This window comes from Aethalodelphis obliquidens, unplaced genomic scaffold (genome assembly GCF_003676395.1).
Source record: "Aethalodelphis obliquidens isolate GAN/ISIS:26980383/991018 unplaced genomic scaffold, ASM367639v1 scaffold1, whole genome shotgun sequence".
Taxonomy (NCBI): Eukaryota; Metazoa; Chordata; class Mammalia; order Artiodactyla; family Delphinidae; genus Aethalodelphis; species Aethalodelphis obliquidens.
The window spans coordinates 55,709,817-55,725,345 of record NW_020837945.1 but is presented as its reverse complement, the minus strand read 5'-3'; the positions used below and the strand labels follow the sequence as shown (position 1 = coordinate 55,725,345).

The 15,529-nt window shown below is 36.3% G+C and overlaps 1 protein-coding gene across 3 annotated transcripts in view; it reads left to right on the top strand.

Annotated features, from left to right (window-relative positions):
* The window catches only part of MORC1 (MORC family CW-type zinc finger 1), a 350,777-nt gene that overhangs the window by 296,241 nt on the left and 39,007 nt on the right, over window positions 1-15,529 (top strand). For all 3 annotated transcript variants that reach the window (XM_027104268.1, XM_027104263.1, XM_027104274.1), the window contains 2 exons: window positions 794-1,039; window positions 8,590-8,694. In XM_027104268.1, the coding sequence (XP_026960069.1) occupies window positions 794-1,039; window positions 8,590-8,694 (351 nt within the window). The remainder of the gene's footprint in view (window positions 1-793; window positions 1,040-8,589; window positions 8,695-15,529) is intronic.

Sequence of the window (15,529 nt, the reverse complement as noted above, 5' to 3'; positions counted from 1 at the left end):
TCAGAAAATAAAATATAAATAAGAAATTTAAATCACCTATTGTTTTACTGCCTGGAGACATTGACCATTTTAAATATTTTAGTGTATTTATAATTGTATCTTTTCAGTATATCCTTTCCAATATATTTCAAGATATATTTCATAGAAAAATATATATTTGTGTATTATATAAAATTATACATTTAAAATCAGAGAGAGTGTGTGTTTGTCCTTGGATATATATTTGCCTAGAAATATGTTGTGTATGTAATTTCTACATTGTTTCTTGTTTCTGCTAAATGTCATATATTCCTCAAATGTCTGTTATTATCTAAAATTTAAAATTTTTCAAACCTTTAGAGTTATACCAATCACACACAAAAAATTATGGAAAACTCTTTATAATTTTGTTTCTTCACATTTCTTAACAGGCAAATGGTGGGATTGATAAACCCCAGCCAAACTTCAGATGAATAGATTACTGACCTATATGCACCAGGGATCCAAAAGCAAGAAAGTCTTTGTTGGGGAGGAAGTCAGGAAGCACAGTGTATTCTCAATTTGCATCCTCAAAATCAGAAAGTTTCTTTACTCAGCTGAGCTCTGCTAAATCAAATTCTGAATGAGCCATTACAGCTGTATACATTTGCCAATGTATTTGCAACATACATTTGCCAAAATTCTAAGCTTCTGATTTTTAAAATTTTTATTAGAAATAAATATCATCTAATGTCATAAGATTATAAGGGAAATGGTAATTAATTATAAATAAGCCAGCTGCCAAAAATTAAAAGCATGTTCTTTGTTATTTAAGGGAAATACGAAAATTCAGAGAATCAGGCCTTCCGGTGATGACTTGATGCATGAGTCTCTTTCATCCTTTGAGCTTTCGGTCAACCATAGAGACTGGAAAAGTAACACAGGAGAGGCGGATTCCGGTGTAGAGTATGTTTCAGAGACTAAAATTACGAAGAAGCCTATGCAGAAGAAAGTGAAACCTCAACAGTGCAGACATCCAGCCACCCTGCTGGAAAATGTCAAACTAGCTGAGAGATCCCAGGTGTTTTTTTTTTTTTCTTCTCTTATTCACAAAATGTATAGTAATTCACTTTTCCAGGAATAGCATTCTGTAAGGGTTTTGCTTCGTTTTCACATTTTTAAAGCACTCTAATTATAGCATACACATTGTAATCTGAGTTTCCTGGACAAGGTCCCAATTTCTTTTTTTTTTTCTGTATTCTCTCTTTTGGAGCAAAAGTCAGGTTGCTAATATCAGCACCGAAGGGCTCCTAAAGAACACCTCTGTGGGATAAAGATTTTAATCTGTATTTAAGAGAGAAATATTTGTATAGGATAAACCTGTAATCTTGAGGATTTTGCATTCAATGCTTTATAGCAAAAATGCATAGCCAAATTTTACATAAGTAGTTATCCCTGTAGTCAAAGTTCTGGAAAAATGAGATGTGATGTTGATAATAGAACTAAGTGCTGAGCTTGATTTTAATGAATATACCACCCTAGAATTTCCACGTATCTAAGTGAGTTTGTTTCTTTTAAAAGGAATCATTACACTTTTATTCTTACAAGGTTACACTTATTTAATTCCTCTTTGAGAATCTGCCCTCAGATTCAGTATATAACAGTAACAACACTTACAACTGAGTGGGCATTTACCCTGTGCCAGATTCAGTGTTAAATGACTACAGATATTATCTCACTACCTTTTAAAAAATCTTTTATAAGCCAAAATTTATTGCCTAGTTTATCTGCCTTCTTAATCAAATTTGACTTCTAATGTCTTTTTACTGTTTCCAAAAATTAAATTCACCCTTAAAGGGTGAATATGGGGCACATGGAAAATATTCAAATGAGTTACCATAGGTTCTGAAAGCAAGAAACTAATTTGATTAGCAAATATCCACTGAGCCCTGTGTAAGATACTGTGTTAAGCATGGTGGGAGACAAGATTTCAGGCATGGTTCTTTCAGAAGGAATTATTCTGAATAATAGTTACATTACAGAAATATCTCACACATTTGTGAGATATCTTTGTAATATCTTTGGAAAATGGTATGGATTCTTGAAAATCTTTAGTGATGGAGACTCATTACCTCCTAAGGCAGCCTTTCTCATTTCATTTTTGGTAGCTCATTCTCTTAAAATATTTGAAATCCAGTTCCCTATAATTTTGAAACTTTGGCCCTAAGTCTTTTCTTGAGACTATAGAAGAAGCTAAGCTGAATCTGTCTACAATCTTCAGAATTTTACTTCAAATTATGTATCATATTTGAATGTAAAAATTCATCTGTTCAGCAGATACTCAACTTCTGCTATGTCTAAAAAACTTCATGCTTATAGTGTAAAAAGTAGTTGCTATTACTTTATAGTTATATCTCCTTTAACCCCTGATTTCCATTCATTAGCTGTGGAATTTCAAGATTTGGGATTTGTAGGCCTATTTTGTGGGTGGATTGCATGCTCCAAAAACAACGTACAAGTGATCGCAAAGTTGAAGTGAGCCCAGGTGTTAGAATAACACATTTTAGACTTTAAATATGGAGATTCACGTAGGTATATGTGAATATATATATATATATATATGTATATATATATATATAAAATCATCTATTATGTGCTATTCAGTATGCCAGCCAGCTACAGGGGATTCAACTATGAGCAAAATCACATATGGTCCCAAGCCCCCACTGAACTTATAGTCTAGTGATGGAGACAGACAATCCAATGATTATACAGACAAATGTGAACTGCTACTGTGGTAATTTTTATGAAATAGTAGCATGAGTCCTTGTAATAGGAGATTTGACTCTGGGAGGACAGAGAAGTCTTCCCTGAAAAAGCAATGACATATAACTTTTAGGATAGAATTCCAGCTAAGTGGGTAAGAGGGGAGGAAGAGCATTTCCAATCAATGCAAACATCATTTGCTAATGAGGGAACATGTAATACAAAGTAACTTAAGAAGACAACTAAGCTATGGTGGGGCAGAGGGGGAAAAGGGGGCTGTGGTGTGATCAGAACCATGCAGACCTATAGGCTTTGATAAGTGGTTTTGTATTTATCCTGAAAGCAATGGGAAACTACTGAAGGGTTTTAAGCAGGGAAGTGGTGTGATCTTATCTTCCTTTAGAAAAGATTGCTTTGGTTGAGTATGAAAGATGGATTAGTAGAGAGCAGAGTGAATGTGGGCAGAGCAGTTAAAAGGCTATTGCAATGGCCCTGTGGGGAAATAACGGTGTGGGTGAGGGTGATCCTGTGGAGTGAAGAGGAGTGGATACTTTGTTCCTTGTGTGTTTGCCTTGAGGAGGGAGCACTGACCTGTTTGTTGAGATATTGGGTGTAGGTGGTCAGAGAAGCTGAATTCTGTTGAGAGGCTAACTCAACCAGGCAAAGGCCTAAAAAGTCCATTGACTTAATGACTTAGTGGTAATAGGGATGATCACAGGAAGAATTTTATTGTTGTTGGACTAGAGAGAATAGAAACCAGATTAGAATGGATTGATTAGCAAGTGGAAGGTAAAGAAATGAAGACATGTTGTACGTCAACTCTTGGGAAGATAAGTTTACCTCAGAAGATAGTCTATACTAAGAAAATCTGGAAGTGAAGTGGATAGATCAGAAGACTGTGAAATTTTTGATAAGAACTTGAAAAATGAATTTAGTCAGGTTTAAACTGCAATTCAAAAGGCTTTTGATTACTTGAGGATTATTTGCAGTACATTCTAATCTCCTATCCAGTTAACACAACAATAGGCATTACCACTTCCATACAGAGGAAGTACAGGAAGTGTGATTAATTTTGATATTAGCCTAAGTAGATGGAATTAGGAAGACAGGCTAAACACTCCAACTAAATCTTATTATGTGTTCCAAAAGCTTGATAAAAATGGCTCTGGAATTAGCCAGTGTTTTACCTTATATATACCACAATTCAGCTCTCTGAATACGGGTAATTAATTAATTGTTCTTCCTAGAGAATTGTTTTATCACATACTTGAATTTCTCAGAAGATTCCACTTTTTTTATACTAATCCCCCCCCACCATTTCCTGAAGATGGGGCTCCCAATAAAAATAATGTATTTGTTTCCTACATCTGCAACTTTTAATTCCTTTGAATTTTCCCTTAGTTTCCTTGATTAATTCATTTCACTCAACAAACATTTATTAAGCATTTACTCTGGGCTGGGTGCTGTGGACTCAGAGATAAATAAGACAGGTTTTGCCCTCAAGAAGTTGAGTCTACCTCTAGCCATTCCAATCAAAGGAGACCTTTCCCTGTATCATAAGCTTTTCATTCCAGTGGTTTCTCACCTTTTCAAGTATGAAGAAACACTTTCCAACATCAAAAAGTGACTGCATTTAGGTCTTTAATCCATTTGAGTTTATCTTTGTATATGTTGTTAGAGAACGTGCTAATTTCATTCCTTTACGTGTAGCTGTCCAGTTTTTCCAGCACCACTCATTGAAGAGACTGTCTTTTCTCTATTGTATATTCTTGCCTCCTTTGTCGGTAATTGACCATAAATGCATGGGTTTATTTCTGGGCTTTCTATCCTGTTGCATTGATCTATGTGTCTGTTCTTATGCCAGTACCATACTGTTTTGATTACTGTAGCTTTGTAGTACAGTCTGGAGTCAGGGAGCATGATTCCTCTAGCCTCTTTGTTCTTTCTCAAGATTGTTTTGGCTATTTGGGGTCTTTTGTGTTTCCATACAAATTAAAACATTTTTTGTTCCAGTTCTGTGAAAATGCTATTGGTAATTTGATAGGGATTGAACTGAATCTGTAGATTGCCTTGGGTAGTATGGTCATTTTAACAGTATTGATTCTTCCAATCCAAGAACACGATATATCTTTCCATTTGTTTGTGTCATCTTCAGTTTCTTTCATCAGTGTCTAATAGTTTCCAGAGTACAGACCTTTTGCCTGCTTAGGTATGTTTATTCCTAGGTATTTTATTCTTTTTGATGTGATGGTAAGTTGGATTGTTTCCTTAATTTCTCTTTTTGATATTTCATTGTTAGTATATAGAACTGCAGCAGATTACTGTATATTAATTTTGTATCCTTCAACTTTACCAAATTCATTGATGAGCTCTAGTCATTTACTGGTGGTGTCTTCAGGATTTTCTCTATATAGTATCATGCCATCTGCAAACAGTGAGTTTTACTTCTTCCTTTCCAATTTGGATTCCTTTTATTTCTTTTTCTTCTCTGATTGCTGTGGCTAGGACTTCCAAAACTATGTTGAATAAAAATGGTGAGAGTGGGCACCCTTGTCTTGTTCCTGATCTAAGAGGAAATGCTTTCAGGTTTTCACCATTGAGTAGGATGTTACCTGTGGGTCTGTCATATTTGGCCTTTATTATGTTGACGTATGTTCCCTCTGTGTCCACTTTCTGGAGAGTTTTTATCATAAATGGATGTTGAATTTTATCCAAAGCTTTTCCTGCATCTATTGAGATGATCATATGGTTTTTAGTTTTCAATTTGTTAATGTGGGATGTATCACGTTGATTGATTTGCAGATATTGAAAATTCTTGCATCTCTGGTATAAATCCCAGTTGATCATGGTGTATGATCCCTTTAATTTATTGTTGGATTCAGTTTGCTAGTATTTTGTTGAGGATTTTTGCATCTATGTTCATCAGCGATATGGAACTGTAATTTTGTTTTGTGAGATCTTTGGTTTTGGTGTCAGAGTGATGCTGACCTCATAGAATGAGTTTGGAAGTGTTCCTTCCTCTGTAATTTTTTGTAATAGTTTCTAAAGATAGGTGTTAACTCTTCTTTAAATGTTCGATAGAATGCACCTGTGAAGCCATCTGTTCCTGGACTTTTGTTTGCTGGGAGTTTTTTAAATTACTGATTCAATTTCAGTACTGGTAATTGGTCTGTTCATATTTTCTATTTCTTCCTGGTTCAGTCTTGGGAGATTGTACCTTTCTAAGAATTTGTCCATTTTTTTCTAGGTTGTTCATTTTAATGGTATATAGTTGTTCATAGTAGTCTCATAATCCTTTGTATTTCTGTGGTGTCCATTTAATTTCTCCTTTTTCATTTCAGATTTTTTTGATTTGGGCCCTCTCCCTTTTTTTCTTGATGAGTCTGGCTAAAGGTTTATCAATTTTGTTTATCTTTTCAAAGAACCAGCTTTTAGTTTCATTTATCTTTTCTATTTTTTTTTCTTTTAGTCTCTATTTCATTTATTTCTGCTCTGATCTTTATGATTTCTTTTCTTCTATTAAATTTGGGTTGGTTTGTTCTTCTTTCTCTAGTTCCCTTAGGTGGAAAGTCAGGTTATTTGAGATTTACCTTTCCTGAGGTAAGCTTGTATTGCTATAAACTTCCCTCCTAGAGCTGCTTTTTCTGTGTCCCATAGGTTTTGGATCATTGTGTTTTTGTTTTCATTTATCTCTAGGTATTTTTTGATTTCCTCTTTGATTTCTCCAGTGACCCACTAGCCGTTTAGTAGCATATTGTTTAGCCTCCACGTGTTTCTGTTTTTTGCAGTTTTTTCCTTGTAATTGATAATAAAATAAACTCAAAATGATTAAAGACCTAAATGTAAGACCGGATACTATAAAAATCCTAGAGGAAAACATAGGCAGAACACTCTTTGACATAAATCACAGCAATATTTTTTTTGCTCTGTCCCCTATAGTAATGGAAACAAAAGCAAAAATAAATAAATGGAACCTAATTAAACTTAAAAGCTTTTGCACAGCAAAGGAAACAGTAAACAAAATAAAGGGACAGCCTACAGAATGGGAGAAAATATTTGCAAATGATTCAGCCAACAAGGGATTAATCTCCAAAATATAAAAGCAGCTTATACAGCTCAATATCAAAAAAAACAAACAACCCGGTCAAAAAATGGCAGAAGATCTAACTACTGTATACATTTCTCCACAGTAGACATACAGAAAGCCAACAGGTACATGAAAAGATGCTCAATATCACTAAACATTAGGGAAATGCAAATCAAAACCATAATGAGATATCACCTTACACCTGTCAGAATGGCTGTCATCAAAAAACCCACAAATAACAAATATTGGTGAGAAAAGGGAATGCTTGTACACTGTTGGTGGGAATGTAAATTGGTGCATTCACTGTGGAAGACAGTATGGAGGTTTCTCAAAAAACTAAAAATAGAACTACCCCATGACCCAGGAGTGCCACTCCTGGATATATATTTGAAAAAACCAAAACACTACTTTGAAAAGATACAAGCCACCCCAATGTTCATAGCAGCATTATTGACAATTGCCAAGATATGGAAGCAACCTAAGTGTCCATCAACAGATGAATGGCTAAACAGGAGGTGGTTCATATATATACAATGGAATACTACTCCACCATAAAAAAGAATGAAATGTTGCCATTTGCAGCAACATGAATGGACTTTGAGGGCATTATGCTATGAGAAATAAGGCAGACAGAGAAAGACAAATACTGTATGATATCACTTATACGTGGAATCAAACAGTACAACAAACTAGTGAGTATAACAAAAAAGAAGCAGACTCACAGATATAGAGAACAAGCTAGTGGTTATCAGTGGGGAAAGGGAAAGGGGGGCAATATAGGTGTAGGGAATTAAGAGGTACAAACCACTAATGTATAAAATAAGCTACAAGGATATATTGTACAATACTGGGAATATAGCCAATATTTTATAAAATGTATGTTGAAACTGTCAAAAAAATTTTTTTTAATGACTGCAGACATCTCACATGATACTAGGCATATTCAGTATCTACTGATTAAGAACAATATAATAGGGACTTCCCTGGTGGCACAGTGGTTAACAATCTGCCTGCCAATGCAGGGGACACGGGTTCAAGCCCTGGTCCAGGAAGATCCCACATGCTGTGGAGCAACTAAGCCCATGCACCACAACTACTGAGCCTGCGCTCTAGAGCCTGCGAGCCACAACTACTGAGCCTGTGTGCCACAACTACTGAAGCCCATGCTCCTAGAGCCTGTGCTCTGCAACAAGAGAAGCCACTGCAATGAGAAGCCTGCACACTGCAATGAAGAGTAGCCCCTGCTCACTGCAACTAGAGAAAGCCTGCTCACAGCAACGAAGACCCAACGCGGTCAAAAATAAATAAATTAAATAAATAAATGTATTTAAAAAATAATAAAAGAAAGCCATTATAGATATTTTGAAATGAATATATATCTTATTTCCCCCAGCGACATCGGCATAAATTTTAAGAACAACGTATATATCCATATGAGACATTATATATTCAGTATATAGACAGTAATTCATGCAGATTCTTTGCAAAATACTACAAGCCCTTTGATTCACCATTGAGCACTATAATCTACACCACACATTTCATACTTAACTTGCATTATAATATTATGTCGTTGTTGTTTTCTATTATTTAGCCTTCACATGTGAATATCTAAGTCATACTTCTTGAAGGCAAAGATCAAAAAATGAGTTTCCTCTGTTTATCCTACAGAAGTCAGCAGTTACTAGAGGCTGAAGAAGGAAAGAGTGAAGGTGGTTTAATGTGTACCACTGATTGCTACTAATCCTTGTATATTTTTTGTTAATACCTTGCTATAGGCCTCTTCCTGGGAAATGAAGAGGAAGCAGAGACAAAACCCTGTGCAGGAATGTAAGGCTCTGATTGACGTTGAAACCAGCAACAGCAATTTGGATATAATCCAGGTGAGATAAACTTTACTGACTAAATGACGCCTTGCAATTTATTCACATCCATAAAGATGAGAGGAATCCAAGAAGCATTTCACATTAGTGCCTCAAGTAACTGAAACGTTTAATTGAATAACCTAGTTTTTAGGTGAAGAAACAAGACTCAGAAAGTTTGTTGCTTGCCTAAAGCTACAGGAACTAGTAAAAATACAACTGGGACTTATACCTCCTGACCACTAGTTCATAATGCTTTTCATTTTAGTTATCAGGGTGAGAAAGCTTTAATATTATGTTAATGTGTATGCGTGTGTATATATAAAACTGAAAGTTCATCTCAAAACCTGCATGCCCAAATCCAAAAAGCCTCTGAACCTTTCTGTAATTCACAGTGTGGATTCTCACCAGAAAGTATAATTGTAATCTGACTTAAATTAGGCCACTGCCATAGGTCCTGGTAAGAGAAGTCTTTTCAAGAAATATGGACATACTTTCCATTTACTTCTGTAGATTGTGTATCCCTGATTCTAACTTGGTAGTCAATTTCAAAGACCTACATATCTGGACTACTGTACCCTAGACCCCAGCAGAGTTGCCTTCCCTCACTGAACCAAGTGTAAAAGCCCTTAGCATATAGGAAGAATCGACTCAAGGAATATGAGCAACACTTCATCTGTGAAGCCATGTTAAAGACACTGTCCATTATGTTATAGAGAGCCCTTTGTGTTATAATAAAAAGGTTCATTTGAATGTTTAAATTTAATATCAGGAAAAAAATCAAGTTCATATTTTCTTTTATCGGAATATGAATTTTATTACTCACTGTATTTCTCTTTATACCTCAGTTGCCAAGAAGCTTATAACTAAATTTCAATTGAAATAAGAATAACTATAGTTGCCATGATTGTTGTTATTTTCTGACATAATAATATAAGTGAGAGTATTCAGAAAAAGGCCTGTGTCATTATACATGTCTTAAGGTAAATTACCTCAAAATGCTATTTAGGATTGTGGATTAAGTTTCAATTATAAATGAGCCAATGAGGAGCATAATGTCTTCTGACTTTAGCCTAATTTATGTGCTCTTCGGCAAAACAATATTGTCACAAGGCACATGATATAACAGTAATGGAGGTTTTATTTTTAAAAGTTTCATTATGGAACATTTCAGACATAGCACAGTCAACCCGAATGTGCCCATTTCCCAGCTCCAACAATTATCAACTCATGGCTGGTCTTGTTTCATCTGTATCCTCCCCCTCCCTTGCCACCCTCATTACTCCCAACCATCATATCATTTCATCCATCATTATAATTGGTTTAAGAAGGTATCTGAAGGGATGTTGAAAAGCTCTAGGAGTGATTTGTGAATGAGAATTTATTGACAGTTAAATCCAGGATGTGAAGAAAGCACCAACATGTTTCCAAAAGGAAAAGGGTCAAACTTTAATCAGAGGCCAGAAGACTACAACTGGTGTTGTCAATAACTCAACCTCTTTACCTCCTTGAAGCCAAATGTGATATAACTGTACCTGTGAATATTACTAGTCACGACCTGCTTTGCAGAATCTTCAAAGTCTTTGTGTGTTTTTCATGTAGCCATTGCTTTGTCACCTCCCTAAGCTGTGCATGCAGCTTTTAGCAAGTGCTTTTTCACAAATTAGGTATGACATTTATACTAAATTTTTTGCTGTCTTTTTATGTCATATTTCTCAGGTTCTTATGTTACTTGTGTGAATGTGTGTGGTGTGATTTATTTGTGTCCTATGATCCTGACAGGAGGTCTGTTTTCAAATTCATCGTATCTCATTAATTTGGATAAATACTGTACATTATCCAGTAATGCCCATTAATTTTTCTGTTTGGCTGCGGTTGCAGCAGTTCAAGTAGGAAATAATTGCTTCTGAATGCTTGTCTGCCTGGACTTCTTAAACTCAGAAATTAAAAAAAGATTGTTCTTAACCCCTGGGCTCCTCCCCAGTTATCGTCTAACTGTGGTGCTTGTGTTGTGTATGTGTGTGTGCATGTGCTCTAATTCTGACCCTGCGCCTGTCAAATTTAAAGAAGGAGGGTGTGCAGGGCTGCAAGAGGTTATCACTTAAGGAAGAGCAATTGGCTACCGACCACCTGCTGCAATTAGGTGCTTTTTATTATTTTGGTGAATCTACTGCAGCCCAGGATCTTATTTTCAGATGTAATAGGCTCCAAAATATATGTTCAGCTCCACAAACAAAGTCCATCTCACAGGAATGACTTCACATTATCCAAACTCCCAAGACTGTCATATTATATCATAACGGCAGTTTAGTCATTTAAAATATAAATCCAGCCTCAGTCCACTTGGAAGTTACATTCTGAATTTCATCGTGTATTCTTTCCCTTTATACCAGTCTGCATGGGTTGGCCAGTTACAGTCTGATGGTGCTGGTGAGCTATGTGCCTGAATACTTAAAGGGCTTCCAGCTAAGACAGCCCACTGTGTCCATCTCCCTGCATGGGATGACAGGGTTGATGTTACCAATTGCAACTGTAACATTAAAAGGGCACTGGCCCAGCACCCTCATCCTGTGCCTCCCTGTGCTCTTCTGAGTGTGTTTTTTTCACATTATATGGAGAACATCTCTATTCCGGTCAGCACGTTCTTACTTTTGGGTATTGTTAATGTCTGTCAGTCTGCCTTTGGAAAGGATTTTTTTTCATATTAGGGCATTTCATTTCCCTCTCTTCCAAGTTTCAGGCACATGTCACTCTGGCTCTTGTACCAACAGTTGTGCAATTTCAAGTGAAATGATAAGAGTATTGATTACTTTTCAGATTTATATTGAATCTGACCACTGCTGATTATTTCAGCTATATTGTCGTATAATCTCCAAGATCACCTCATCTGCTGTGGCGCAGGGTTCTAACAGTTTGATCTGTTTTCCTAACTTCTTCCTCCTCCTACTCCCCTTAATCCTTTTTTATTGGGGGGGGGTGTCAGATTTTATTACAATAATAAAATTGAATTTTTATTCTAATTGAGCTTCTCTTCAAAAATCAGTTAGGGTTTTACTTTATTTTTATTTTTTAAACATCTTTATTGGAGTATAATTGCTTTACAGTAGTGTGTTAGATTCTACTGTATAACAAAGTGAATCAGATACATATACATATATCCCCATGTCTCCTCCCTCTTGTGTCTCCCTCCCTCCCACCCTCCCTATCCCACCCCTCTGGGTGGTTACAAAGCACCGAGCTGATCTCCCTGTGCTATGTGGCTGCTCCCCGCTAGCTATCTATTTTACATTTGAAAAATACTACAAATAACTCAATAACTACAAATAACTCAACTTCGTTTCTTTTGATGGCTGAGTAATATTCCATTGTGCCACATCTTCTTTATCCATTCATCTGCTGAGGGACAATTAGGTTGCTTCCATGTCCTGGCTATTGTAAATAGAGCTGCAATGAACATTTTGGTACATGACTCTTTTTGAATTATGCTTTTCTCAGGGTATATGCCCAGTAGTGGGATTGCTGGGTCGTATGGTAATTCTATTTGTAGTTTTTTAAGGAACCTCCATACTGTTCTCCGTAATGGCTGTATCAATTTACATTCCCACCAACAGTGCAAGAGTGTTCCCTTTTCTCCTCATCCTCTCCTGCATTTATTGTTTCTAGATTTTTTAATGATGGCCATTCAGACCAGAGTGAGGTGATACCTCATTGTGGTTTTGATTTGCATTCTCTAATGATTAATGATGTTGAGCATTCTTTCATGCAATTGTTGGCAGTCTGTATATCTTCTTTGCAGAAATGTCTATTTAGGTCTTCTGCCCATTTTTGGATTGTGTTGTTTGTTTTTTTGTTATTGAGCTTCATGAGCTGCTTGTAAATTTTGGAGATTAATCCTTTGTCAGTTGCTTCATTTGCAAATATTTTCTCCCATTCTGAGGGTTGTCTTTTGGTCTTGTTTATGGTTTCCTTTGCTGTGCAAAAGCTTTGAAGTTTCATTAGGTCCCATTTGTTTATTTTTGGTTTTATTTCCATTTCTCGAGGAGGTGGGTCAAAAAGGATCTTGCTGTGATTTATGTCATAGAGTGTTCTGCCTATGTTTTCCTCTAAGAGTTTCATAGTGTCTGGCCTTACATTTAGGTCTTTAATCCATTTTGAGTTTATTTTTGTGTATGGTGTTAGGGAGTGTTCTAATTTCATACTTTTACATGTACCTGTCCAGTTTGTCCAGCACCACTTATTGAAGAGGCTGTCTTTTCTCCACTGTATATTCTTGCCTCCTTTATCAAAGATAAGGTGACCATATGTGTGTGGGTTTATCTCTGGGCTTTCTATCCTGTTCCAGTGATCTATCTTTCTGATTTTGTGCCAGTACGATACTGTCAAGATTACTGTAGCTTTGTAGTATAGTCTGAAGTCAGGGAGCCTGATTCCTCCAGCTCCGTTTTTCGTTCTCAAGATTGCTTTGGCTATTTGGGGTCTTTTGTGTTTCCATACAAATTGTGAAGTTTTTTGTTCTAGTTCTGTGGAAAATACCAGTGGTAGTTTGATAGGGATTGCATTGAATCTGTAGATTGCTCTGGGGAGTAGAGTCATTTTCATAATGTTGATTCTTCCAATCCAAGAACATGGTATATCTCTCCATCTGTTGGTATCATTTTTAATTTCTTTCATCAGTGTCTTATAATTTTCTGCATATAGGTCTTCTGTCTCCTTAGGTAGGTTTATTCCTAGATATTTTATTCTTTTTGTTGCAGTGGTAAATGGGAGTGTTTTCTTAATTTCACTTTCAGATTTTTCATCATTAGTGTATAAGAATGCCAGAGATTTCTGTGCATTAATTTTGTATCTTGCTACTTTACCAAATTCATTGATTAGCTCTAGTAGTTTTCTGGTAGCATCTTTAGGATTCTCTATGTAGAGTATCATGTCATCTGCAAACAGTGACAGCTTTACTTCTTCTTTTCCAATTTGGATTCCTTTTATTTCTTATTTTTTCTCTGATTCCTGTGGCTAAAACTTCCAAAACTATGTTGAATAATAGTGGTGAGAGTGGGCAACCTTGTCTTGTTCCTGGTCTTAGTGGAAATGGTTTCAGTATTTCACCATTGAGGACGACGTTGGCTGTGGGTTTGTCATATATGGCCTTTATCATGTTGAGGAAAGTTCCCTGTATGCCTACTTTCTGCAGCTTTTTATCATAAATGGGTGTCGAATTTTGTCGAAAGCTTTCTCTGCATCTATTGAGATGATCATATGGTTTTTCTCCTTCAGTTTGTTAGTATGGTGTATCACGTTGATTGATTTGTGTATATTGAAGAATCCTTACGTTTCTGGGATAAACCCCACTTGATCATGGTGTATGTTCCTTTTAATGTGTTGTTGGATTCTGTTTGCTAGTATTTTGTTGAGGATTTTTGCATCTATTTTCATCAGTGATATTGGCCTGTAGTTTTCCTTCTTTGTGGCATCTTTTTCTGGTTTTGGTATCAGGGTGATGATGGCCTCGTAGAATGAGTTTGGGAGTGTTCCTCCCTCTGCTATATTTTGGAAGAGTTTGAGAAGGATAGGTGTTAGCTCTCCTCTAAATGTTTGATAGAATTTGCCTGTGAAGCCTTCTGGTCCTGTGCTTTTGTTTGTTGGAAGATTTTTAATCACAGTTTCAATTTCAGTGCTTGTGATTGGTCTGTTCATATTTTCTATTTCTTCCTGGTTTAGTCTCGGCAGTTTGTGCATTTCTAAGAATTTGTCCATTTCTTCCAGGTTGTCCATTTTATTGGCATAGAGTTGCTTGTAGTAATCTCTCATGATCCTTTGTATTTCTGCAGTGTCAGTTGTTACTTCTCCATTTTTTTTTTTTTTTTTTTGCGGTATCGGGCCTCTCACTGTTGTGGCCTCTCCCGTTGCGGAGCACAGGCTCCGGACGCGCAGGCTCAGCGGCCATGGCTCACGGGCCTAGCCGCTCTGCGGCATGTGGGATCCTCCCGGACCGGGACATGAACCCGTGTCCCCTGCATCAGCAGGCGGACTCTCAACCACTGCGCCACCAGGGAATTCCTACTTCTCCTTTTTCATTTCTAATTCTGTTGAGTTGAATCTTCTCCCTTTTCTTCTTGATGAGTCTGGCTAATGGTTTATCAATTTTGTTTATCTTCTCAAAGAACCAGCTTTTTGTTTTATTGGTCTTTGCTATCGTTTTCTTCATTTCTTTTTCATTTATTTCTGATCTGATCCTTATGATTTCTTTCCTTCTGCTACCTTTGGCATTTTTTTGTTCTTCTTTCTCTAATTGCTTTAGGTGCAAGGTTAGGTCGTTTATTTGAAATGTTTCCTGTTTCTTAAGGTAGGATTGTATTGCTATAAACTTCCCTCTTAGAACTGCTTTTGCTGCATCCCATAGGTTTTGGGTCGTCGTGTCTCCATTGTCATTTGTTTCTAGGTATTTTTTGATTTCCTCTTTGATTTCTTCAGTGATCACTTCATTATTAAGTAGTGTATTGTTTAGCCTCCATGTGTTTGTATTTTTTACAGATCTTTTCCTGTAATTGGTATCTAGTCTCATAGCGTTGTGGTTGGAAAAGGTACTTGATGCGATTTCAATTTTCTTAAATTTACCAACGCTAGATTTGTGACCCAAGATATGATCTATCCTGGAGAATATTCCAGAGCACTTGAGAAAAATGTGTATTCTGTTATTTTTGGATGGAATGTCCTATAAATATCAATTAAGTCCATCTTGTTTAATGTATCATTTAAAGCTTGTGTTTCCTTATTTATTTTCATTTTGGACGACCTGTCCATTGGTGAAAGTAGGGTGTTAAAGTCTCCTACAATGAATGTGTTACTGTCGATTTCCCCT